The sequence below is a fragment of the Passer montanus genome, unplaced genomic scaffold (genome assembly GCF_014805655.1).
Source record: "Passer montanus isolate IOZ18808 unplaced genomic scaffold, ASM1480565v1 scaffold38, whole genome shotgun sequence".
In the NCBI taxonomy this organism is placed as follows: Eukaryota; Metazoa; Chordata; class Aves; order Passeriformes; family Passeridae; genus Passer; species Passer montanus.
The window spans coordinates 8,499,315-8,527,072 of NW_024368596.1; the positions used below are offsets into that span (position 1 = coordinate 8,499,315).

Sequence of the window (27,758 nt, forward strand, 5' to 3'; positions counted from 1 at the left end):
GTAAAGACCCAGTCCTGAGTGAGCCCCATGTGGAAGAGCCTCACTTTGCTCCTGGAGGGGTTTGCAGGAGGATGAGAACAAAATTTAGAAGTTTTACGAGGCAGTAAAACACACAGCTGTACTTGGAAGGGGAAAAAAAAAGCCTGGAGGCCCAGAGGTGTGAATGACCGAAGACAAAATAGACCTGAAGTTCACAAAAAAAAGCACCTCCTGGCATTTCCAGGGCCGTGTTTGAAGCTGGTTTGATCAACCAATATGTCCCATATTTGTTTGGAGGATTAATGGGCTGTTTCCCGGCGGCCTGGCTGCTGGGAGAGGGCATGGTGGAGGTCACCCAGAAGTTAATTTGGAAAGAGGCCAAAAGGCCACAACTTGATTGAATCAAATGTAAACAAAATAGGCCTGGGAACGGTGTGATGCCCTTGTGCCTGAGTCCCCTGCAACCTCTGTGCTCAAAATACAGAGTGGTGGAGCACTGGGACCAGCGAGGAGGGTCTGACCCCACCATGGGGAGAGACCCCACCAAGCTCAGGGTGACAAAGGGACCCAGACCCTGCTCAGGGCACACAGGGAAATACAAAGTTTATTATGGGAGAGCCTTGGGAGCTGGGCACTTCGCAGGAATATATCTTCTCTTCAGAAAAATCCATTACTTTTGATGGATTTGGTGAAAGTTTCCCTGTGCCTGCTAGGCTCTCTGAGGTTTATTATTCCCACTGTATGTTAATTCCCCGATCAGATGAAGCTGCATAATAATTAGAAAAATGTGCAAACTGCCAGATTGTTAAATAATGCAAGGCACAACACTAATCACTTGAAAATACAATATTTAAATTGCACCAAAGCAAGTCACTTTTGACTCATTTTCTACCTTTAATAAGTTAGCAGTACAGTGTCTGAAGTGCTGTATATATGCAATATAATCTATCAAGGCCTCAGAAGAAATGTTAATAAATACAATAATTACTTGAACACGCCTTTTGTTCATCATTATTAAACAGTTTGTAACAATTAAAATATTAAAACCACATGTTGTTGAAAAGCAACCAGACATTGCAATTATTTCTTACTAAGGCTATTAAATAAAATCACAGAAGATTTTTATTTTAATAATAAATGCATTTTAGAATGGATCAGTTAATTCTTCTTTAGTACACAAAATAATCTATAGCTCCACCGAGTCTAGGCCTGGTATTTAAGTACTAATTCCATTGTCCTTTTTAGCTGTACCTTGGCTCCATTAACTGGGTAAATGCTCTTCCACTCTGTATGGGAGTGGTACTGACAGGATTTTGCCAGGGCAGTTAAATCAGGGGAAGTGTGACCCTTGGTAATGAGAATGTAGTTAAATCTGAAGGGATCTGACTGTCAGCTGACTTTCCAAGCCCAAACCCCTTCTTTCCCTCTTCAGGAGGAGCAACATCTGCCTGGACCCTCTGGCAAACCTCCAGTGTATTGGGATTGTTGAGGGAATGCTGTATCCACAGGTCCCCCACACTGAGTCTTTGTAAACAGCCAGAGGTTGTTTGTACCTGGTGTTTGATGCCTGTTTTCAAACAGAGGTGTATCCTGGAGTGGTCTTATGTGTGTGAAGGGTTTCAGCTTTGTGGCTTCAGCTCTAGCAGGGAGACAGATGCTTCAGGTGTGTCCTGCAGCGACCATCTCCAACAATGATGTGGAAATCAGCTGTGGAAAAAACCAGACCCACACCTTTAAAGGAGATTAATTGGCTTTTGTGTGCAGAACTTGCAGCTGATGCCCAGTAGTGCCTTAAAACAAACACCAGATATCCTGTACCAGAGCTGAAGTTTATCCTGTTGTGGAGGAAACAAACCTGAAGGAATCCTTGAACAGCAAACCCCGGTGCAAGTGGAGCTATTGATAGCAGATTAACAGTTAATTACAGTTATTCTGGGCCTGGTTAATTGTATCAGGTGTCACCCTGTGCTGTGACTCAGGCTGTAATTTAATCAGTGGATGTATGAGGTGGGTGTCCTCCCTGATGGGTCCAGTAACAAAGGACACAGCTCTCTGGTGCTGGTGGGATGTTAGGTGGTTTTCTCATGTTTTTCTCCAAAATTTAACTTAACGTCAAGGTTTTTAAAATGTGGTCCAGACTGAGAGGGGACTGGGATTCAAAGAGCTTAATTGTTCAGAAGGTAACCTCTGGTCTTGGCTGCAGAAAAACCCAATTGCTTTTGTTTCTGAGAAAAAGCCTTGATAACAATAATATTGCTTTTGATTTGGTGTAAGACTGCTTAGTGATGATGTTCTCAGGGGCAGGAGGAATAGGCAGCACTGTCAGACCTGCTGTGGGCACAGAGGGTCAGTTCTGACAGGAATTTTCCTTCTCCAGCCCTGGGCTGTGCTGTGGGAATGTGGTGCCCAGCTGTGGCCATGGCACAAATGCCTGTGAGATTCCCACTCCACCCTGAGCTGCTTTGTGTGCTGGGCAGGTTGGAGCTGGGAATTTCCCCAGTGCAGTTCTGCCACTTCACCCCAGCCCTGTGTCTGCAGGGGGAACAAGGCACACTTGTGGCAGATGTTTCCCCTGGCTGGTAAACCCCATTCCCAGCCAGTGAGACCCTGTGGACCTGACTGCAGTGGGGCAGCTGTTAATACCCCTCATGGCTCAGGGACACTCTTGCTTAATGCTGTTGCTCATTTAACTTCTTAGCTTGGTTTTGACCTGTAACTGGCTGCAGAGACTGGGTTGTAGTTTCATGCTCGTGCTGCCAGACCCCATGATGAGAGATGGCCCTTGCAGCACTTCAAACTGTGAGCAAAGAGAAGTTTGGGTTGCAGCATGATTTGTTGTTGCCTGTGGCCTCTCTTGGTTGTATTGCTAGGAGTGATATTTAAGAGAAGGAAATGTGCTTGGCTGGGGACATGTGTAAGGAGATGCTGCTGATGCAGCAGGGTCAGCGAGGAAGTGGGAAGCAGCTGGCAGCAGGTGGGTGTTTGAGCCATCAACAAATACCCTGATGGGCAGGAAGTTACCTTTTATTTTTGGCAGGACCCCTGGAATGCCTCCTGCCTATGAGTGGGAAAGGAGTTTACTGACCTTTCTGCAGCACATAATCTAAAAGCTGAGGGTGAGACTCATAGAGGTGCATTTCAGGGCTTCCTTTGTGAGTGTTGTGTCTCACTGAGGGAGGGTATAAAGTCACCAGCTTTGAACTTAATTTAAGCCCTGAGTTGCTTCAGCTGTTCAGTTGGTTTCTGTGCATCTGTGTGTGGGAGAGCCACAACATGCAGGGCTCCTGCTGCCCACAGCTCCAGAGGCCTGAGCCTTGCTGTTGGGCACACTCAGCATCAGTATGAGTTGCACCCCAGTGTCTCAGCAGTGCCCATGCTGGAGCCTGGATGGTTGTTTCCTTATCCTGTTGGTAGACCCATCCTAGGTGCCAGTATTGACACTGGATAAGTTGAGTTCCTGAAGGGTTTTTTTTGTTTTTGCAAGCAGCATCCATGCTCTGAACACAGAGCTGAGACCTCACCCAGGAGCCAGTGCAGCCATCAGCTGTTAATTAGAGACCAGCTGCCTGATCCTGCCTAGCTAACAGGTTTGGGGGTGTTTGCCATGGAGTCCTCCTGCCCCTGCCTGATTTAAGTCTCTGCTGAAATCAACAGCTTGATAATTAACCCCACGTTGGGGTTGTCCTGTCTGATGGGAGATAACTGGCTTATAAGGCAGCTGTTCAGTTCCCTGTGAAGCTCTGAGGACATCTATCAGAACTGCTTGTAGTTGCTTTTTGGGCTTCCAAAGCCTTGAAGGGAAGTGAATGCAAAAGTGAAGCTTGGAAGGAGGAGCCCCCAGGAGGGCAGGATGCAGCCAGGGTGACTCAAGCTGGTGTTCTGACAGAAACCTCTGTGCAACACAACCCTGTGCACAAAAATACACAATTTGAGGAGTGCCTCTCCACGGGGAGCTTTTGGGGGAAAAGGAGAGCGGCTGGGACAGGGGTTTGTGTTGCAGAAGGAGAAGAGGAATAAAAAATCCCCTTCCAGCCCAGCTCTCAGTTGCTGTTTCCTACCTGGTGCCAAGGATGAGATGTTTGTCTCGCAGGCTGCCCTGCCGATGTCACTGACAGCCGCCACGTGTGCCAGGCCTGAGCGTGGAGGAAATGTCCCAGCTGCTCCAACAGGCTGGGCTGGGCAGGAGGAGGCTGTGGGTACCCCTGGCTGCTGCAGCCCCTGCCTGGGTCACCTGTGCAGACCCTGATCCCCTCTGCAGAACCATGGGGCTGTTACAGCAAATGGCTTGGGGTGGTGTGAGGCCTGCTCATCCTTCTAGGTGCTCTTGCAGCCAGGGCACCTTCCATCCAGGCCGTCCCTGCTCAGACGTCTGAAGGAGGTGGTTGATGGTTCCACCTCTGCCTATTTTGTCTTGTTTCTTGTGCTCCTGCTTTGCTTGTTGTCTCATGTTTCATCTTCTGGTGACGTTCACTTTGGGCCTTCCTGAGTGGTGTTTGGATAGAAGAGCGGGGTTCTGCTCCAACAAAACTAAACAAAATATGGAAAATATGGATAATAGCAGTGATGGGTCCTGGCCCATGTAAGCTCCCACACCCCTCCTTCATTCAGCTGCCAACGCCCTGAGGGGTGGCTGCTTGAGAGGTGGAGAAATTGCTCATTCCTAGTGGTGCAGGAAGGGATGCTGAAGGGCCAGCGATAGTTAAGGCTTGGAAAGGCAAAACAGGAGAAGGGGCTGTAGTAGCCCAAAGAGGAAAGCAGCATTTATCCAGCACTGGCATCGATGCAGGGCTCAGGGGATGAGGCAGAAGCAGTCGGGAACTGCCCAGGACCCCATCAGCCTGGGCTGGACCCCTCTGCCCTGCTCTGCCCCCACACTGTCCTGTTCCTTCCCACAGCTGCACAAAAACAAGCTGTAAATAGCTGGGGTGGAAGGGGAAGGAACTGGATAAGGTGAATGAGCTGATGGTAAAGCCTGAGTAATCTCTTTTTCACATGTGCCCGGTGATGAATGAGCATTTGTTCAGACCAGGGAAGTGACACCTCCCCTGCCTGGGGGACTGCAGACAGGAGCTGGTCCCTGTGCCTGCCATGGTGCCAGCCAGGGCTTAACCTCCACAGCAGCATCCAGTCCTGGGCATCAGCCTGCCCTCACCAAACCAGAGCAATCCATAATGCCTTGGAAGCTTCCAAAAGAGATTTACTGTCCAGTGCAGACTCGTGTTAATTACTGCCAGCACTTAGGAGTCTTTATCTGTCTTCCGTTACCCATAGGGATGTTGTCAGTTTGGATAGCTAATCTGGAATTAAGCTGATGATCCATAAAGTAGGGCCACCCTTTGGTCAATAATTCACTTCTGTCACCAGCTTCTTTGTGCTATCAGGAGAGTGACCAGGAAAACTGATTTACTGGCAGCCAAGAGCATCTCCTCTGGAGCCTGTGAAGACAGTAAAGTGGGTCCTGCTGTGCTGGCAAACCCTGAATGATGCATGGTAGGGATTTTTCCTGTTCCAGGTATTTTGAGTGCTAGAATTAAAGACTAAAACATTTTTATGGCTAAGGAGCCACAATATAAACTCAGAGCTACGGTTCACAACTTTAGTCAGCCACCACCATGGACTGGTGTGGAGCCACAAAGCAGGAGTGACTCAGGCTCAGTGTGTGGGGAGGGAATTCCAGGGCCATCCCTTGCTCATGCTGCTCAGAGCAGGCAGGAGGTGCTGTCTGGGGCTTGTTCTGCTGAGTTCAGCGCCAGTAGCACAAACTCTGTGATGCCTCAAAGGAGGCAGCACAGGGAAATGCAGGATTGGACTTTAGAGCAGCTGAGAAAATGGCCATGTCCAACTCATCATTTTTCCAAGCACTGAAAATTACTTTTCCATCTCCAAACTCTGCTTTCACGTTATTAACTTTTGATTAGTGGTCATTCTTTGTTCTGCTGAGCTTAAAGTAGGAGCTGAATGAGGAACAGGTTTCTTCTCTGCCATGTCTGTGCTGCCAAGGTGCAGCCAACTGGAAGGGTCATAAGGAAACCACAATTCAGATGTTCTCCTCCCAAAATGGGTTCTTCTGTCCGTGGGCCAACACTGTGATCAGAAGAGCAGTGGTGCCTGCTGGTGTGCTCAACCTCAACCTATTTCACTCTTGCTAGAGAGAAATATAGATCCTGGTATTTACAGATATTTTTAAAGTTTTAAATATCCTTATTTTCAAACAGAGTTTCGTGCTTGGCGCCAGGAAACACTGAGTTTTTCTGTAATATGTGTTGCATTTTGCTGCTGCCCAGGAGGGGGAAGGCTCTCTGGAGCTTGGAAAGAAGCAATGAGAAGAATGATGCTGTTGATGTTGACTGAGTTTGTGCTGGTGCACACTCCTGTGCCACCAAGGCGCCTCTCCACAGAGTGGATAAACATAAGGGAGCTGGGAAATAGAAACGTGCTGTGGAGGGCACCAGCAATCTCATGAGGGTTGGTTAAATAATAAAGTATTTGCTAATAAAAGAAAATTTTTTCCATGCTATTTCCAGGGGTAATAAGCAGAGGAAGTGGAGAGAATAGATTCTGCTGTTGCATGCTTGTGCATGATCAGGCCACCAAATTCAAAACACATGAGTTTTGAAAAAGTCCACAACTTCAGCCTTATAAAATGGGTTCCTTTCCCTGATTCTTGCCTGTGATCAGATAATGACCTTCGTAAGCAAAACAACCCCAGCTGTATTTCATAATGGGAATATACTTCTGTACATTGTAATGAGCTGTTAACAGGGAACAGTATCGTGTGAAAATCTGCACGTTTCCCATGATGCTGCCCTGATTCAAAAGCCACACATAAATTACTTGGTATTGCAGATTTCAAGGTCAGGATTGGTCACATAAGATCTAGTTTTTCACCCCCAAAACCCAATGTTTTTAGCAGGCTGGAATTTAAAATAGAAAAAGCTGATCAGTTGGGAATCTCAAGAGTTGTGGGAAGTACCTTGGTACCTGTGTCAGGTACTTGAAAGTGTGTGGCTGGAGTGACGAAAGGGAAAATAACACCTTTGCTCCTCCAAAACTCCTCCTTACGAGGCTCCTGAAGGAAGGCATCCTGAGCTTTGCAAGCAGTTGTGAGCTGCTGAAATTCACTGAGTTTTGGGGGGTTTCTAGCAGAGCCAGGAGCTGGTTTTCTCTGCTAGGATGAGTTCCCAGGGTTCCCCTCCTGATGCCAAGCAGCACACAGACACATGGCTTGGGCTCCAGAGTAATTTCTGCACTGAGGCACTTTTTCTGCTGGATGTGAATACTTGATTATTAAGCATATATTACAATTCTGAATATTATTTTAGCTGTAAGTTTAGTCTCCATCCTCTCCAGCTTTTTAGGTTTGATCATATTCCAGAGGCTTACTAAAAACATGCAAAGAATTTCAGCGAAACTCTGGAACACTTTTTGTTAAATTCTTTCAGTCATGCAAGCTAAATTAAATGACAGCTCTGTCCACCAAAAGATTACAAATATCAATCAGACGTCTCCCCTAAACTCATGAAGGAATTAAATGTTTTTCTAAAAGTCTTCTATTCCCCTTAATAATCTCTTTGGCTGTTCTCTTTACTTTACATATTTTTGAAGTGTGTTGAAAGGGATGATTTCTGCCCTAAAGGAGCACAGTGCTTGTAGCTTGCTGACAGTATTTAATCTGAATTTGTGGGCACAATTTTGGGTATTGCTCAAATTGATATTTGCAATACTGCGGGCTTATTTCCAAAAGGAGAAAACAGCTATTAAACTGCAGTCCAAGAAACATGATGCTGAGCTCTTTCCAGAGATGGGAGATTAATGATAAAAAAGTATGTTGCAGCTCCGACTGTTTATGTTAAAATTGGAAAAATAGGACCAGGTGGGCTCAGTGGGCTGGTGGGATGGGGAGCTCTGAGTAAAGTGGTTGTAAAGAATGAGGAGTTAAAAAGATTTCAGCATACAGTGGCCTGTCCAAGACAAGCTGAGTCATTACCCCGCGCCGCTGCATCTGTTTTTGTCTGGTCACTGTGCAGTTATGAGCAATTGTGTAAATCACGCTGGGATGCCCTGGGGAGCTGTCTTAGCAGGAAGGCTCGGCACACCGTTCCCATCTGCCTTGTGCTGGAAGCTGTAGGGAGACCACAAGACAAGCCAAACAGCAAAGACGTACATGAAAAGCAGATGTGACTGCCCGGTGTCCCTTGGAGTCCCTCCTGCCCTCGCCCTGGCACTGCCCACCCTACCCATCCAGAGGGGCTGCTTTGAAAGGGATGAACTTGGAAATAAAACTGGTGGGCACCTGATCCATTAGAACTTGTAGTGAGGAGCAGAGGGAGTTTGTGGCCGTGGTGGTTGTGTGGATGGGGGAGGAAAGCCCTGCAGCCCCCTCGGAGGTGTGTGGATGTGTGTGCCTGGCCTCCCACAAAGAGTGCTCCCCTTTACATCAGTGTATTTTTGCCATTATGGTTTAACAGAGAAGAGCAGATATGACAGTAAACTCTTACAGCTGGGTGAGTGGTGATTGAGTTAAACCTATCTCACTGTTACATACTACTTTGGTGATCACCAGGCTGTGTATTTTCCTGCCTCTTACCATGGGCTTTAAACCACAGGACATGAATAAACTGTAATGTTAGGGTACAGTCAGCTCTGCTTGCTATTTAAGGATGGGGAATCTATGTTCAGTACACCAAATATAATTTCATAAAGCATGCAAACCATCAGGGAGGTTGTGGAGTGGTTGATGAGTGGGACTAGGGCTGCTGCTCTGGATGAAGATGAGACATCCAACAGCATTCCTGGGTCTGGATGTACCATTGGAGTGGAGTGGGATTTCCACCCCATGCCTGGTCTCCTGCTAACTCTTCCAGTAGGTTTTGTGTCATGGGCTCTATTTCCCCCACAGGCAGCAGCAAAATTTAATTGATCCTCTCTATAGTTATCAGCAGCTGGGGAGGGCGTGCCTGAGGATGGAGCTTTTCTCCTGGCAAAGGAAGGAGCAGTGTGGCAAAGGGATGTCACGTTCACTTGATCCCAAGTTGGGGCCCACGTGATGTTTCTCAGAAAGTTCCTGTTTTATTGTGGCTACAAAGGCATAGAAATTAAGCTGCTAATTTATGGCATGCCAAGGAAAGAAGTAGTACTACAAGAAATGCTCAGTTATTTTCATGTTTGAAAACACACAATTGAAAAATCCTGATTTTTCCCCTTGCCCCCCCACTGAGCTTATTAAATCTGAAAATATCCCAAAGCTTAATTCTCCCTGCCAGAAAGTTCCTCTGCTCTTTTGGGTAAGTCATGAAAGTTGTGCTGCCTGGGCTGCGCAGTGGGGTCCTGTCTGGCTTGTTCTGTTCCTGGGATGCAAGAGAGTGAAGATGCCACAGGGCAGTGAGGATCCCACAGGGGAATGAGGATCCCATAGGGCAGTGAGGATCCCACAGGGGAAATGAGGATCCCACAGAGGGAGTGAGGATCCCAGAGGGCAGTGATGATCCCACAGGGCAATGAGGATCCTGCTGCTGAACAGTCGTGACCCCTTCCAGCAGGATGGGCTGTGGTTTTGGCAGTGGTGCACTGGGTTTGAACTGGTGTGGGTGCTAATCAGCTGCTGTGCATGGCAGACCCTCATTCCACCCCAGCTGAGGACTGCTGTTAGCTGAGGGCTTTGTTTGGAGGAGCAAAGTACAAGTGATGGTGTAAAGGCTTGGCTGGCTGGCACATTTGGTGCCTGGGTGGGATCTTCCCTGTGCTACCCCCAGCACTGCACTTGCCTTTTTGTTTGTTATTTTTTGGTGGTTGCACCATATTCTGGGAGAAGCTTGTAAATGTCTAAACAAAGTAAAATTCCTGAAAAGTGAACTTAACCAGCCTGAGCCAAAGCCTGTTGGAGGCCATGAAAGCATATCCCCTGAGTTTTGAGGAGATAAGCTGCATTTTGCTGCCTGCCATGGATGTGGGACTTGGCCAGCATGGTTCTCACACCAGGCAGACTTTGGCACATGCCAGGGAGAGCTCTGCTGCAGCTGGGGATCCCAAAGGGGTCTCACATGGAGCCATTTGTTTTTCATTACGTTATGCTCCTCTAATATAAACACTGAGGTATGTGGACATTGCTGTGGACAGGGCGAGCCAGATGCCAAAGGCATTCCTCCAAGGCTGTATAAACTTCAGGAGATAAATATTTTAGAAACTGTTTTCTAAGGCTAGCATAATAGTTTAAAAATATAACCTAGATTCCAGATATTAAAAAATGCCTTGCAAGGCATGCATATTGCTGCAAGAGATGGACCTAACCAAACCCCTGAAGCATGTGGAAAGCTCCCATTTTGTAATATCTTCTCTGTTACTTTATCCTTTTTTTTTTTTCTTAGCGCTGAGATTAAATTCAAGAAGCTTTTAACAGCAGAGTGGCAGTGATAGAAATTTTCAGCATATATTAACTAGCTGACTCACACTTTTTCAAAGGGGATCTGGGTTTATGATGGAGTAGCTGGCTGCTTTCAGCAACAGCAAAATCAGGAAAGTCAGCGAAGAGAGGAAGCTGATAGTTTATAATGTGTCTAATCCCTCTGTGTGCTGTGATGGGAGTGTGGGGAGCTCCCACCCATGTTTGGAAAGTGATCCTGACCCCGTGCTCAGGGGAGGCATTCAAGTTCTGTCTCAGGGGTCTGCAAACTCTCACTGTTATTTAGGACCCAGCTTTAAAACATCCTTTAAAAGATGCTTTCATCGTGTCACTTGGCTACGCCAGAAGTTTTCACTAGCATCCTCTGTGCTTCAAGAGTGAGAAATGAGATTTTTTAGGTTATGTTTGTGGGGTCCATACCGACCTGAGAGATCTGCCATTTCCTTTCATGTGTTACATCTAAAATGGGAGAGTCCCTGAAAGCAGTGAGATTCCCTGAACAGAGGCTCTTCTTTGTGCTGTTTTTTCCCCTGTCTGGCCTACCTTTGGACATGTGTTTTGTAGCTGACCCCAGAACTTTGGTGACACTGGGGTCTTGCAGGGCTCATGTGATTCTGGCTGGGCAGGAGCCCAGAATTACTCAATGTGGTTTTGCCTCCTCCTTTTGTTTGTTGCACTGAAGTTTTTTTGTGCAGCTTTGTCCATGAATGAGCCCGAGCTCCTCAGTGCTTTGGCACAAGGAGTGCTGGGGTCTTGTCCCACTGTCCTGGCTCCGCTGACTCTTGTCCCCCTGTCACCTGCTCCCCCAGCGAGTGAGGATGGAGCAGCAGGAGGGTGGAGGGAGGCAGTGAGTGACAGTGCCCCTCTTGTCTTTCAGCTGCTCAGAGGGATGACTTTGTCCCGCCGAAAAGCTCCGGGAAAAGCCGCAGAGGAGGAGGAGGAGAGCGGAGACTGCGACGATGAAGATGAGTGCGGCAGAGGCTCTGGGGACGGCGAGCTGCGAGTGAGGAACCAGCTCCGCTTCTTAGCAGGTGATGGGCACGGGGCCCTGCCACAGCTGCCCCGCTGTGGGGTCCAGGTTTTGGTGGTGGTGTGGGGAGCTGCTGCCTGGGCTCTGCTCAGGCACCCCCAGTGCCACAGCCCAGAGCTGCAGACACCCAGAATTGTGCTGGCCGCGGTGCCGCTCGAGGCAGCAGCTGGAGAAGAAATGCCTCTGCTTTTCCAGGCTGGTTCTGTAGGGGTGTACTGAGGGCAGCCCACTGGAGAGGATTTGAGGCAAGTTGAAAATCTGACGTAGGTCCCAGGGTCACCCTCTTCTCTCCTTGCCACTGCTGCCTGCAATTCTGAGATTCAAGATGAGCTTCTCATCTTCCTGGTGGGCACCAGAAAGTCAGGAAGGCTTGTTTGACTGCAGCAAATGATGGCTATTTCTGATGTAGGGTTTAGAAACCCCCAAAGATTTTTTGCAGATACCTCAGACTCATTTTGCAGAAGTGATTTAGGTACTTGGAAGCCTAAAAATTGCTTTGCTCCCCAGTGACCTGTGAGTCATGTCCTTGGTTCCTCTGAAAACAGCCCTGAGGCACTCGTGGTGTTAGTAATGAGGCAGCCCCTGGTCACCCATTGGGAGGAGAAAGCAAAGGACCAGCTGTGACTTGGGCAGTCCCAAATGCTGCTGGTGTGGGCCTTCTCCTAGGCCCACTGACCACTCTGTGGAGCTCAGCAGCATCACCTGGTTTGCAAGCCCAGGCTGCTGGAGGCTGTGTCCATCCAGCAGGGATGAGCAGTGCTGGATGTTGCTCTGTGGGCTGGAGGCTTGGCCCAGTTGATGCTGGTTCCAGTGCTACACGGTGCTCTTTGAGAGACCAGACAACTGAACCTGGATAAAATCAGCTTTGCAGCTTTGAAGTTTAAAAGGCAAATTTGGGCTCCTAAACGAAGCACAGATGTTTATAAATTCCCTCCCATTGGTCTGGGATAATTAAAATATCCTTAATGAAGTGAGAGTTGAAATATTAAATGCCAGTCTCATATCAAAGATTATTGACACATTATGTAAAATGCATAAAATACATATATTCAGATATTAAGTAAGGGAAAGAAAAGACTTCTCAAGTCCTCCACTCTAAGTCTGAAAGAGAAACATAGAATTTTGAGAGGGATAAAACACACTTAATTTCATCCAAGAACTAAATAACAAAGTTTATGTTAAAGAAATGCAGGTGATTCACAGTGTCCTGTGCTGAGAGCAGAGATACGTGTTTCATTTTCCACGATCTTTGTGTCACACCTTGATGTTATTTTTAATGTGTTTCTAATTTCCTCTTAAAGCCTTCCCCACACTATCATCAGTGATCTCTGGAGTCGGATATATGATCCTTTCTGCCTTAGTCTGCCTCTCTGGGCTAGTTTAATCACTGTATTCATCTCCCTGGTAACTTGCCCCTCTTGTCGCTGTGCTACAGGAGCATGCAGCAGGACAGGAGGACTTGTCCTGTTTGCTGCTGCCTTTGCTATGGGATGGGGAAATATTAACTTTAAAGCAGTTGTGTCTCTGGGGCATGGGGTTCCTGGCAGGTAAAATCTTTCAGGTTCCTCAGAGTGTGAAGTTTGTTCCAGAGGGCTTTAAGGCACTGATTGAGCTCAGAGAGCATGAGCTGTGCTGTCAGGGGGACTTTCTTCCTTGCTTGCCCATGCCATATGCTCTTTTTCTGTTTTGCTTTGGAGCAGAGAGGTGAAGCTGATGTGACAGTGACAGAATCCTGTTTGGCTGGTATTGGATATAAGCTGTGACTCTGTTCAAGTTTTATGTTGGAAACCAGCCCAGGAAAAGTTGCTGATGGTGTGGAAATACTAATTTTCAACATTTTTGAGAATGATATTTCTTTTTACTTTGAAAGTGTATTTTTCAATTAATTTTTTCCATCATATCACATGTATCTAGCAAGAAATAAAAGGGACCAGAAACCATTCCACATTCCCCCACAACTTCCACAAATTCTAAATTTTAGGGTAGCATGCCGAAGTGAAATGATGCCAGGCTTTGAAATCTGGAAATAGTTTACAAAATGAACTTTTACGTTTAATGTGGGTTTATCTCCCTCCTTCCCAAGGTGGTTACCCTGTAATAGAGGCAGAAGGGACTGGGAGTGGCTGGGGTTGTGTTACCCTGCTTTCATCCCCTGCTGCATGCTCTGCAATGTTAAGGCAGGATGGCAGGCTGTGTTGCAGGGCAGTGGTCAAACCCAAACCCCCATCTGAGCATCTTTGAGTTCTGCTGCTGACCCTGCAGGCAGGGGACACAGTTTGGGGCTTTTCCCTCCTTTTCTCAGGTGCTTTGTTCAGCTTGAGCAAATTGGCAGGGGAGAACTCCCTTCCAAAGGGTTTCCCAAGCCTTGCAGATGGACTTGGTGATGCCTTGAGGATGAGGAGAGGTGAGTGTCTTGGGCTGGCAGTGATTTTGGCTGTTGGTTGAGTGAAAACATTGCCAGATTTTGCCACCTCTGAGGCCTTTGCTTCTCTCTGAGCCAGTGGGATTTTCTCCTGCTCCCTGGTGTGGGTGCCACTGGTCCTGCCAGCTAACTGCAAACATCTGCTGAGCACTGGCCTCACCAAGATGTCCCCTCAGAAGGTCTTGAAAATAAGGAGATAAAAAAGAGCAAAAGAGGCGGGGGGAAAAAAGTCAGTCTAAAATACAGACTAGTTTTGATTTATCGCCTGTTGTATAAAATGTAACCTTTGTTTCCTATTTATAATGAGCCTGTAGTAACTGGACAGTCAACCTAAACTTTAATGATTTAAACATACTTGTAAACTGTCAAGTCAAAAGTTTGTGAGTGACTATAAACATATGTTGGTGAGCCCTATATGCTAATAAATTCATTATTATGTTGCCCCAGTGGGAAACACGGAGATGGCAGGCTTTTTTTCATGATAGGTCTTTTATTGTTTGTCACATCTGCAACACATTAAGGGTTTTGAAGGCAGATGATGTTTACAATAAGGGGGAGGACTGAAAACCTCCCAGCTCAGAGAAGAGTGCATCCTGTTTGTCAATGGAGTACCCATGGAGCCGGCACCCTGGCCATGCAGCTCTAAAAATAGAGCTCTGTTCATACACACACATATATTTATGCCACTCCAATGGCAAAGCATGTCTGCAGATGAATTATAGTATTTCCCCCCAAATTACGAGTCAGTGCAAATGTCTTCCAGGCTGTGTGATGCAGACATGTGCTCTCAGCCTGCTGGGATCAGCGTCCTGCACCAACCAGGCACCCAGAGGGAAAGGAGCCCGGGCTGGTTGGTGCTTTGCTGATGTCCTGCCACCCACTAATTAGCTCACCTTGGGTGTGCTCAGTCTAGATGCCACTTGGAACCAAAGAGGAGCCTGAAATTAAAATATGGATGCTGGACAGGCTCCTGTGCCAGGTGTGGGCTTTATTAAATGCTGGGGGAGAGGAGGTGCAGGCGTTTTGGGGGCTCTGCAAAGGTGGTTTGGTGCAGCTCACCTGTGCCCCTGGGCTTCTCACAAGCTTTGCTGGGAGGAAAATATCTGTTTTAGTAGCTGAAGCACACAGAGAACATTCTGAACAATCCAGCAACTTGGGGAAGGGGTTGGGAGTTTGAGGGGAAGATTTACTCTTCCAAAATATCTGTGTTAGGCAGCAACAAAAGTTGTCTTGGGAACAGATGGATTTGGCAGAATTAAATAGAAATAGTTTGTCCTGGGAAGGGAAGTTGGCCTCATCCCATGAGATATGTAAGGATAGATGTGTGCAATAAAAATATATAAAGATGGCTCTGGAAGTTTGTGTGTGTAAAACAGCTCCCCTGCCTGGCTGCTCCTGCTGCAGTAACCTGCAGTGAGTTTTGCTCTCAGCTGTCCCTTGGCTATTTCTCAGCCCCCAGTGAAGCCCCAAGTTTCCTGTACTCTGCCCATTTGCTGCCAGACCCTTTGTGGGTTTACAGCAATTCATGCCATGCCTAGGTGCTTTTTGAAGAGTCAGCACAGTCTCCCCCTTGACCTGCCCAGATCTGTAACTCTAGTGACTTCTAGTTTGCTTTGCCACTGATTTATCCTCTTGGCAGGGCTTTTTCCTGAGTGCTCTTGTATCAAATTGCAGGGCTTGAATATTGCCTCTGAGCTGGCCAAGTGGGGTGTTTTCCCAGGTGGAAAGGCTGCTTGTTGGTAGCCCCTTTTTCCATGTTACAAAGGTGTAGTTGCTTCCAAATGGGAATTTGGGATGCATGTCACAGGGCAGGGCAGGAGAGGTCTCTGTGTGTGTGGGCACAGGGTGGGACCCCTGTGTTTTCTGTCCTGCACCATGTTTTTGGGAGCTGCTCTGAAACCCTGTGAGTTGCATCTTTCATCCTGTTCTGCTTTCAAACAGCTCCCAAAGCCCAGAAAAGCATTCCATGTCTTAGGGGTCTCAGTGCTGAGATGTTCCTGCAGCTCAGCAGGACCTTCCTGCCCCTGTCCTCTCCTGGGTTCATTTCAGGAGGGTGCCATCAATCCCAGCTGCCTCCCTGAGCTGCTCATTTTGGGGGTCTGACAGCCCCAGGGGGTTTCCCTGTCCAGGTGGTGGCTGTGAATGGCAGAAGGGGAGGCCAGACAGGGTCACTTTGGGTGCTGCCCTCCTGGTTTCTGCTGCTCATTTCTGTGGGAAAAGTTCCTTAGCAATGAGCATTTGTGCTGGAAAAGGGGATGCTCCCAGCCTGGGAATAGCAACCAGAGTCTGCCCAGGCTCACTCCATGTGTGTGCTGGGAGACAGATGAGCACCAGTTAAAATATTTATGAGATCGTGCATTCCCATCCTTTATGGGAATAAAGAGCAGTGATCCCTGCCCTGCCAATGCCTCCAGGGTGCCCCTATCCCAGCACCTGTATCTGCTGCTGCTGCTCTGCTCCATTTACTGCTCACCCCTCTGCTGAGCCAGGCATTCTCAAACACCCAAATGACTTCTAAAATACTCCTTCCACAGGTGGGAGATGTCCCCATCCGTGTGGGTTTTGCTGACAGTGCAGGGCCACGTGGCTGTTGTCCCGTCCTGAGGAACAGCCTGCAGCCTTGGATGGTCCTACTGACAAATATCCTCTGTGCAGTACCAATATCCAGTATTTCCTGTGTGTGCTCCAGCAGGGCTGGCCTGTGCTTGGCTCAGCCACTGGGTTGGATTGACACAGCATCCTTCCCATGGGGATTCTATCTGCTAAAAGCTTTAGGGCTTCTAACTACCATTTTAGTAGCAGAAAATTACTTTTTTTAAACCTTTTTTTTCCTCCAAAGAGAGTTCTGTTGAATGCTTGACTGAAGCAAGGATAGCAACACAGCATCCTTCCCATGGGGATTCTATCTGCTAAAAGCTTTAGGGCTTCTAACTACCATTTTAGTAGCAGAAAATTACTTTTTTTTAACCTTTTATTTTTCTCCAAAGAGAGCTCTGTTGAATGCTTGACTGAAGCAAAGATAGCTGAAACATGCTGTTTTACAAGACACTCATCCTGTCCCAGGGTGAAAAAATGACAAGGCCAAATGTCAGCTAGATTATCCTGATGGAATAGCTGGAATTGTACTGACTAAAACAGTGCAATAGTCTGGTTGTTGCTGTTCTATTTCAAATGCTTATGTTTATTGAGTTTTTCTTTTAATGAAGGTCTGGTTGAAAGTCAAGAATTCATCATCATTGTCTAAATAAAACCTAAAAGATGAAGAGGGAGTCACATGTAGCAGTTGACTGACCCTCTAATTGAGTGGCAAGTTCATTAATTTACTTCTGACGTCAGCAAAAAATGATTTTTTTTTATTGACAGGCTGAGAAAATTATTGGTGGTGTTTGGAGAAGGACTTGCTCATAGCATCCTTCAGCTGGCTGTGCTGCTGTGGCTCTTGCAGGCCTCCCACTGTACACAGTGTGTACATTTTGAAGGGTTCTTGTGACCCCTGTGCCCTGAGTTCCTCCAAAGAAACACTAATTCCATAACTGAAGAACTAGAAAGTAATCTGTCAGAATTAGTGCTTTGAGAAAAGCTACATATATGCAAAAGCCATCCATGGAAGAAGAAAGTAAATCCACTGGGCATATTAATCCCATGGTTCTATTCTATCTTTTTTGTTTGTTTCAATTTCACTTCATTTTCAGAATGTTTTTTAACTTTTTCACTGTTGTGCTTATAGATCCCAGTCCCTCTGAGCAATTTGTATTTTTAGGACTTCCTCTGCCTCAGTCCATTCTGACCCAAAGCAAAGAATGATGCACCATTTTTTAAAAAGCTGAATCAGAGGAGGGGATATTCATAAATCACATGATGCATCACATTCCCAGTGTGAGCTGGTCTAAATCCTGCTTTTGGAAGGTCTGGCTGGTCTGTGGGCTCAGTGTGGGGTGACTGGGTGAGGCTGAAGGGCTGGAAACTCACTAAAGGTCAGATGAGATGGTGCCTCTGCCGTGACACACAAAAATGTGCCAAGGCCTGTGGGAATGTGGGACTGCTCATCACTCCCAGATGTTTATAATGCCAGGCTGCTGGCAAAAGGCTCACCCTCTAGTTAGGCTGCAAGTTTGAATAACAGTTTGTACTATGCCAGGGTGTCTAAGGAGATGCTTTTCAACAGTGTAATTTGGGAGCTAATGTTTCTTTAAATTGTTACTGAGTGCAGCATCTTACATGACTGAACACCTCAAAACAATTTCAAGTATGCAAAAATGTGCCCAGTTGCAATAGTGATGGCCATATTTATCCTTAAAGGATGATGAATCTGTTTTTTTGTGGCTGAAAACACATGAATTCTGATGAAGTTGGGAAACACAATTCCTGACTTGGACACAGGACACAGCCTTGCTTTTTGGTTTGTGGTTTTTGTTAGTTTGGTTTTTTTTTTTCTTTGCTTTTTGCCGTTTTTCCTTGTGGAGAGGCAAAATAATTTAACTGGTTTTCTTTTTAAGGGACAACAATAAAGGTATATTTCAGACAGAAGCAGATCAGGTGCTACTTGCTAAAGGCCCAACAAGATAACCTTACACAGATAGTCAGGGCACTGTATCTGCACATTTTGTTGTACAAAGAGAGGTTTGTCTGCAAGCCTGATAACAATATAACATGTTGATTGACTTTTCACATAGGAGAGGGTGTCCCTTTCATGAGTGGCTTGGCTTTTGCTAATGCCTTACTGCAGGTAAGCTGATAAGAGAGATTATGGGATGTAATAAATGAGGCTGTTGGGCACAGCCCTGCTGAGTGTTGAGGGAGAGGGCTCTGGCCCTGGAGTGTGTCCCAGCTGTCCTGGCTGATGTGTGTGCCCAGCACTCAGCTGTCAGACATCACAGGATGTCCTGTGGCACAGGGCTGGGCCATCCCTCTCCTGCCCCCATCCTGCTGCAGCTCCTGTTCCCAGAAAATGTGCTCAAGGCCAGCTTGGATGGGGGTCTGAGCAGCCTGCTCCAGTGGAAGGCCCCTGGCCGTGGCAAGTGTGGTGGAACTAGGTCATCTTTAAGGTCCCTTTCAATGACACAAGAAGATAAGTTCACAGAACCAAGGTCCATCAGGGAATATAAAACTCGTCTGCCCAAAAAGTGTCTTGGGGAAATACAGCTGTGCCAATGAACATTGGGCCAGGTGGCCCTGTCTCATGGGAAGTGCATAGGAGCAGGCCCTGCTCTCCCAGCTGTGGCTGCTGCTCTGCTGTCCATCCTCTTGCCCTGAAGATGTCCAGGAGAGCAGATGATGTGTCAGTGGATCATGGAAACCCTCACTGGAAACATTTTGGGTACAACTTTCAGAGCAGTTTTTGAACCCTATAAGGAGGAAGATGGGGAATGCTCAAATTCTCCACGCTGCCTTAAAAAGCCTGACCTCTTGGCTCCCCTCCTCAAATTTGCACAAATGTGTTTGTTTTTGTGCAGGTGGTTATTGTGGCAGGTGAGTTGCAGCATCACATCGTGGCAGCAGCCAGGAGCTCTGGGGAGCTGATGTTGGCTTAGATGTGGTTGAGTGAGAGTCTGCATGGCAGCATCTCCCTGCCTGGATCCAACAGGTCCCTACATGCTGCAGACAGCAGCCCTGCATTGTGAAAATTAGTTTTTACATCTTTCCACAAGTATAAATATATGTGTCTATGAAATAATCCAGCCTGATTAAATGAAGCTCTGAGTTAAATATCTGGAATGTAACCTGGATGGAGGAAGAGGCATTACTTGAGATGAGGTTTTCAAAATTAAATCAAGGGACAGCCCATGCTGGACTTGTGCACAGGCCTGACCACAGAGCCTGTTGCTGGTTGATGTTGGTCTCCAGAAGAAAAAAATACAAACCTGCCCAGAAAGCAGCCTCTTTTTTAGTCCTTGCCAAAAAGGTACTAGAGGATGCTTCTCCAGAGAAACCTCCTAGGATCCTGGTATTTTAATCCTAATTTCTTTCTCTCTTCTCACCCCTCGCTTTGCAAGTGAAAATAGTATGACTTTGGGTCTGGCCTGCAAATCACTCATCAGTGGGTGCATTACCAGGACAGGATCAATTACTGAGTCAACACTGCTCCGTGTGCTGCAGGAGCAGGGGATCCATCATGTGTCAGGCAGGAGCTCTCCTCGGCTGTTGTGCATTAGCCCTGAGCCGTGCACACATCTGCTGGGGCTGACACCAGCAGTAACATGAACTGAACCAGGTGTGTTTGCCTGAGCCCAGGCTCCCCTGGCTCCCAGGTGTATCTGCAGCAGATCCCTGACCCCTGGTGCTGGGATGGATGAGCTGTGAGCTGCAGGAGGGCTGTCCTCCTTCCCACGGTGCCTGCCACCTCCTGTGCTCTGCCTTCTCCTGCATTCCTGCCCTGGGGCTCTCACAGCTCCAAGGAGGGATTTCTTCCCCAGGAACAAATTTCAGACAACCAAGTGGTGCTGGATTCTGCTGGCTTTGCCAGCTTTTCTGGGGCATCTTACCTGGGGCAGAGGTGCCCTGGCTTCAAAATTTAATCTCTCCTCATGTTGCTTTTAGGGCAAACCAGAAACTTTCTGATGGGAGGCTCAGTGTTGCAAACTGCCTCTGCTGGAACTGGGAGGCAGTGAAGCGTGCTGGGGCTTTGGATGGGATTTTCTTGCTTTGGAATAAACTGAAACATCTTTCTCTGCTCCTGCAGCAGGGATGTGGAGCAGCAGCAGCCTGAAGCAGAAGGTAATGCTGTCTGCTTTCACTCCACAGCAGCTTCTTGTCTAAAAGTCTGCTTGAAATTACATTTTTAATTTCCACAGGGGGAAGAAAAAACAAATGAATTTATGGGACTTTGTTGGAGTGGTATGTCAACTTGCCTTTTATATTTTTTTTAATTAAACAACAACTATTTGGACACATTTTGCTTTTGTTCTGCTTTGGAGCAGTAGCACATTCCCCCTCTTTTATGGGAATGGAAATCTGGCATGTTGACCAGCTTCTGTTGTTTCAGAAAGTGTCTTCAATGGTATTTGGGGCTCTCAATGACATCTTACTGTCTGTTCCTGCTTTTCATTTGCTCTTTGCTTCCCGTGGGACCTGGGATGATGCTCTGCCCTTCCCTCCTGCAGGAGGCTGGGTCTGTGCCCAGCATGGAGCCTGGGTGCAAACCCAGCAGCCCCTTCCCTTTCCCACACCTTCCTTCCTGGAGGGCCCTTTCTGTGTGTCCCATCTTCAGGCAGGTGGGAGCTGGTGCCCTGGGGCTGACTCTTTGCTGGGTGCAGAGGGACCCTGTGTACCACTGAGTGCCCAAGGTGCATCCCTTGGTGCTTCTGTGATGTGAAGGGATGGATGTTTAGCAGTGGCAGGTACTGCTGGCTGCTGAGCATCAGGTTTGGCAGCTGGACAGATTGCCAGGGCATCTGTCACTGCCTCAGTCCAGTGCAGGAGTCCCAGCAGGATTTCTAAAATGTAAATTACAACAGCAATGTGAGACACATCCTTTTGCTTTACTGTTTTTTTCCTCCCTTCTTCCTGTTTGAATTCAGTATCTCGAGTCTGAAAAATTGCTGGACTCTAAGCTATTTTGCTTGTGTCTCATGGATACTGGAGACACTTCCTGCACGGGGAGGCAGACATCTGCTCCAGCCTGTTTTTGGAGTTTTTTGTGTCAGACAGCCTGCAGTTGGCAGGTGGGAGCCAGTGGTTATTATCAGAATCTGAGTAATATCCTCTGTCTCCTTGATATCTCTCTGCTGGCTGCTCTGCAGCTTTGGTATGTTTGCTTGTCCTCTTCTGGTTCTCTGTAGATCATTCCAGTAAAAAGTAAATAAAAAAAAGGTTGTGTGCTCCCCAAAGTCATCACAGAACACAGCCTGCAGTATCTCTTCTCTTGTCCACATAAATCACTGCTAAACCATGTGCAGAGAATGTGAAAGAATGCATTTATACCCAAATGCTCCCCTCTCCCCTTCCTGTGGAAGCAAACATCCCCACTTGTGCTCCTGTGCAAGAACTTGTGTTCTCAGGGAGCATCTGATGCACCATCACCTTCTGTGCCCCTTCCTGACTCCTGTGGCTTTATTTAGGTGTGGGCTTTGCTGACAGAGAGCTTTGCCCTGGACAGTTGGAGTCTGGCAGCTCTTGTGGGGATGGAGGTCCTGAATCTGCCCTCTCCAGGCATCTCCTGGCTGGTTTGGATTTGCCCTTACAAACCTTCACTGGCTTTATTTACCCCAGAATCATCAGGGATGCTCTCCAGCTGCTGCAGTACCAGAGCTGAAAGGTTTTTCCTGGCCCTCAGACCAGTCCCCCATGTCTGCAGACCTTCTTATTATCAGTGGTTAAATATCAGCTGGTGGGTCAGATTTTGATCTTGGAGGTTCAGCTGATGTCTTTCCCTCTGTTTGGCTTCTCTAGATGGATTTCTGGCAGCCTTGAGCAGCTGAAGGCAGCAGAGGTGCTACAGCACCATGGGCAGAGTGGGTCTGGTGCAACCTGGGGTTCCCAGCTGTAAATAAAATAATTCCACTGAACTTGGCCCTCAGGTGCCTGTGGGCTTCAGCACCAGCTTAAGTCTCTTGTTGATATTTAAGTGTCTGCAGGGCCAGACACCTAATATTATTAGCAGACACTAATAGGTCTCTCTTATTTAGTGGCCTTAATTTATTAAATCAGAAGTGCTCTCAGAAGAGGAGTGCTGGAAAAGGGAGCAGAGCAAGCTGTGAGTTTCTAATTGGCTGGATCAGGCCCCTGGAGATCCTTGTGATCTGGTGCACTAGAGGCAGTGCTATTGCAGTGACTCATAAACAGATGTGCCCAATTTACATTGCAGCTTAATACCTTTGTTTAAAAAAAATTTGGCCTTTTAAAAAAGACAAATGTGTTAAAGCAGATGTTTCCAGTAAAACAAATACTTGTGTGATTTACAAACAACTTCCTACTGCCAGAACTCATTAGAAAATGTGGAAAATAGAAAAATAGTTCTGTGTATCCAAAAAAATCCCAAAATAAGGACATAGCAAGGCAGTATTGCTACACACTGAAGAAAAAATACTGCTGTGCTTGGGTTGGAAAGCAGGAGGTTAGAGCCTGATTTTGGTTGCTAATAACTAAGGTTCACCCTGACCAGTTGCATGCATTAAGGAGCAGAAACCTGTCTGTAAAAATACTTACCCAGCTCCTGTTATGTAGGATACAGGGTAACTGGGACCACTAGATGGGATTACCTGGAGGCTCCTAAATCCCCTCCATCCCACTGAAACCTACCCTGGGGGACTGGATGGCTGCAGGATGGCATTAACCCTAAAGCAGAGCTAACAGATACAGCCCCCAGAGCTGAGGAATCCCCCTCTGGGCATCTCCCCACAGCAGGATGGGATGCACAGGGGGACTCTGCCTCTGCTGCTGCAGCTCAGGTGTGCCTGCTCACCTGCTCCTCCCAGTTTTTGGGAGGGTAAAGGCAGGCATGCACTGAGAAACTCCTGCTGTTCCAGGTCTCTCTGAATTTGCCTCCTGCCCTGCAAGCCCAGCACTGCTGTAGCAGTTTGACACCCCATGTGGCCTTAATGGCTTTCCCAGGCTGCAGCTCCAGCACAGCCACCACTCTTTGTTAGCTGCAGGGGCTGGCAATCCCCCTTTGCCTTCCAGCTCTCCCCAGCACAGGTATCATATTTTTTTAATGCACTTGTCACCTATTTTATCCAGGTGTTGGTTGCAAAAGAAGCAGTGACAGCAGATGTTTGTGGGTTGGCAGCCTGCTCCCCTACATCCATTATAAGCGCCCTGGGCAAAGGGCTCATCCAGCTCCTGAGAGGACACAAAGTCATCCAGGCAGATGGAAACGTGGGGAGGCATCCAGCAAACCTGAGTGGAGCAGAACAGGGGAATCAGGAGCAGAGAGGGTTTTGTTTCTTTCCCGGAGCACTGCAGGAGAGTGACCGAGGCCGTGTCACGTTGTGTGGATTTGTTCCAGCGGAGGACAACAGCTCAGCAAACTTCAGGGAGGGTGGTTTCTGCAGCAGCTTGGAGCACCCTTGCACGTTGGGGTGCCTGCCCATTGATCTGCTTCCCTTGGGTCTGCTGGGGATGCCTCTTGCAGCTGGAGAAGCTGGCAGGATGGGGCTGGAGGGTGTCCCACCCAGGAATGGGTGACACAGCAGCCCAGCAGCCAGGGGCACACAAGGAGGCAGCCAGGATGATGTGAGGAGCTCCTGGTACTCCTTGTGGATGTCTCATCAGGGCTGTCCAGTTTGTTATTAGGAAAAATGACTGCTAATGTCAGAGACTCTTGAGGAGAACTGAGTGGATGCCCTGAAGGGTGGCTGTGGGATGGGACTGTCCCTGGTCCCCCCAGCTCCCTGGTGTGTCAGCTTTCCCTGCCTTGCCATGAGGAATGATTCAGAGCCAAACCTGGGCTGGCTGCCTTCTCAGGGGGACTTGCTGGGATGTGTCCAGAGGAATTGGAAGTATCCTGGGGGAGGATTCTGCTGCTTCAGGGTGGCTCAGGGCACTCGGAGGTGCTTTTCTCAGCTCTCCTGTCAGTGTTCCTGAAACCTCGCCACAACCCAGCTCAGTTTTAGCCATTAGTGAATGGAGGCTTGTGCTTGGCTCTCAGGGACCAGAAGGTTTCAGTGTTTAATTAATTTCTTCAAAGTGGAGGGTGTAATTAATGCCTGTGGTGTGCTTTGAGACCCTTGAGTCTCTTGGGCAGTGTGAAATCTGATTTTGTCTGTGAAAATCATCACTGGCCAGCACCACACGCCAGGCACGGCCATCGCAGCATGGCCACTCATCTTGTCACAGTGCTTGGGGTCTTTTGGTCTCTGCTGGTGCTGTCTTGTGGAGAGACATGGGCAGATGTAGCCCAAAATATCTTGTTTCCTCTCCGTGCTGACAGTCCCCAGCCAGTGCAAATTGTCCTGTGGGCATGGAGCCAAATGAAAAAAAAATTCCCCTAATTCCTTAAAAAGAGGGCATCTCTGTCTCCTTCCCTGCTATGCCCACACAGACCTTTGTGATTTGCTCCTGAATTCCCTTTGTTTTTCATTTGAAGCAATTTCTTCAGACAAAGAGGGAAAATTGTCACTTGTTGCTTTGTGCTGGCTTTAGAGTAAACCACATTTCAAAGTCTAGGCAAACTGGGATAAAAATATGTTTTGGCAGCTTAGGCAAATTTCCTTCCTGATATCTGTAAAGCTTTTTTTTCCCCTTACCATCAGCATTGTTTTTGTGGGTGTTAAACATGAACATAGAGGAGAATGCAGCAGATTGCAGGTACGTCAAGTTCCAGCACAATCAACTGCCATTACTTAAAGAAGATGCTTTTAACCAAGTCTTTAAAATTCCCTCCTCATTTTTCAATTTTCAGGTGTGTAAGTGCACAGAATTGCTCCCTGTCCCACCCCCTTGTGACACCCTTGCTCACGCTCTGGGTGATCCACAGACATTTTACACCACCAAGCATTAACAGAAATAAATTAACACTTTAAAAGCGTAAATGTTGTATTTCATAGGAGTCAGGCAGGATATTTGGAAGGGAAAGAAATGTAAATGGAATGAAATTCTTAAGCAAGATTATTGATATGACAGGACTAAAGAGCTTGGGATTCTGTGAAAAGTGCCTCTTTTCATCCCTCTAATAAGTCCATTACTTGCACTCGGGAATATTTTAAGGTCCTTTTCATGCTGACTCTGGAGTTGAGCATGCTTTGCATTTCAAGCTTTGTCTATGAATCAGTAGAAGCCAAAGTTATTTCTGCTTTAAAATAACAGGAGCAGGGAACAGCTAATCTCTTTTCATTCTGAGTCCTTACATTATTTTACTGGACAGAGTTTGTGTTGGCTACAAAACAGGGCATTCACAAAATCTATGAGAAGGAATTTAGTCTAAGAATGAAGCCTAGATTGCAGTATGCATAAAGACTCCTTTTCCTAAGGCCATTAAGAAATTCCAAATCTGAGCTATTTTGAACAGTGACATTAAATTAGCCTTGCTAATTCCAGTAATTCAAGCCGATAGCTGAGTTTACAAATCTACTAGATGAGGCCTTCCCATAATTACAATCTCAATGTGCTTTTCAGCTAAGGTGAGTTGGCACAAAAAAAAAAAAGATAAATAAATAAAAGGGGAGAAAATGCTCTTTCTGTTCTGGCTTTTGAGATGAATATCTCTAAAGAACAGTTAAGCAGCTGTATTGCACCAATAAGACGTCCCCTGTCCTGGACTGTTAAGTTCATTTTGCCTCTAATGTGCAAGTGAAATGCAGGGGAGAGACTGGATTTTCCCCTGCTTTGTTTTCTCTGTTGTCTCTTTACAAAGGAGAATTCATGCTGCTGGTGCTTGTAGTTCAGTTTTTAGTTGTTTATTTACAGGTGGTAATTCTTTCTGGGAAAAGAAAGAGTGTGACTGGTTACCCTCTTTTGTGGGCAGAAAAAACCCAAACCCAACCTTTGGTGGATAAATCCAGGTTAGAGCAGGTGGAACAATGACACAAAGGTGCAACCCTTATTATTCCTCTGTACAAAGATGTTGATTTGCAGATGCCAACACAGCTAAACATTCCCAGTGCAATGGAAAGGTTTTGTGAATGTGTTTTCAAAGCCATAAGACACAAAACCATGAAACAAATAAAATTGAGTGCATTATTTAAAAGGGTGTTAATTTTATTAGAACCAAGCAGAGGTAATATAAGGGCAAACCTAAGTATTCACATCAGCACTTAACTCAGGCTGCAATGTCCATAAAATGTCCTTTTGATCAAGCTGTGAGTGTTTTGATCCTTATTCTGTGAGCATCATTCAAAGTGACCTAACTGTAGCTCCAAACAGGCATCTGCAGCTGCAGAAGTCCTTGAGCAATAACAGGTCAGGAACTTGAATGTGTGCTCTGCTGGGAATGCTAACATTGCAATCCCTTGTTGTTGTTGTTCCAAATAGGAAGGAAAGGACAAAAACTCTCACGAAATAAAAATTCCCAACAGAAAATTGTCCTACCACCATTGACTGTGGATACTTGAGTCAAAAATATTAAACAAAATGATGATTTTAATCTATCAGAATAATTATGGCATGGCTGCTAAATAATTTTATATCATCCCCACATGGGTGTTTGACCTTTCTCTTCCTGGCAGCATCGTCACCACTGGCACATTGGTGATTTTTGGGAGACCACCCTGATTTAAGGGGATGTTTTTCTGCTGGGCACCCACAGGATTTGGGTGCAAATCCTGCAGTTCACAAAACCATGGCAGCACATTGCACAACCACGTGGAGCCTGTTTGGAGTAGGGGTGGACCAAAATGTTTTCAGAAGCCTGGCAGTCATCCCACGTTGTCCACAGGCTCAGGTGTATGCAGCTGACTGTGCCCCAAAATACTGCTTATGGCAAGGTCAGGTAGAAACAGCTCTGCTGTTTTAGGGGCTGCAGGAGCTGCTTTTGCTCCCCAAGGCTGGGATGATGGCTGGGAAGGAGTGAGGTGGGGTGGGGGGCACAAGCATGACTCTTTTTTTTCTGAGGCACTGAAGAGATGGGGGAGGCAGAAATGCAATTTTTGATTTCCAGGAAACTCTCATCTCTAATCTCTGTAATCCATTTTAGAGAGGATTTTGTGATTTTGAAGGGATTTACAAACTGGATTACATAGCCTTTTTATTTTGATTTTCCACTGTGATTTTGACATTCCTGAGAGAGAGCCGTGATTGCCTCAGATAGGATGGAGAAGGAGGCATTTGTGGGCTTGGGCCTTGGAGCCCTATTGAGGTTGTCACCTCCTTGTTTCACTGCTGGCTGGCTCAGTGGAGGTATCCCCAGAACAATTTGGATTCTCCCACATGAGCAGTGTGTCCTCATCCCTGGCACCTTCTTGTGGCTGTACCAGCTGACCTGGGGGATGCCAGGCAGAAACCCAGGGCCAATCCCCTCCATCCTTTGCTCCCTCCTTCTGCAGTGGGAGCAGTCC

The 27,758-nt window shown here is 47.0% G+C and overlaps 1 protein-coding gene across 1 annotated transcript in view; it reads left to right on the forward strand.

The window, feature by feature from the left end:
- Window positions 1–27,758, forward strand: part of GPC3 (glypican 3) — a 139,860-nt gene that overhangs the window by 102,642 nt on the left and 9,460 nt on the right. The window contains exon 7 of the mRNA XM_039717486.1: window positions 11,256–11,409. Coding sequence (XP_039573420.1) covers window positions 11,256–11,409 — 154 coding nt within the window. The remainder of the gene's footprint in view (window positions 1–11,255; window positions 11,410–27,758) is intronic.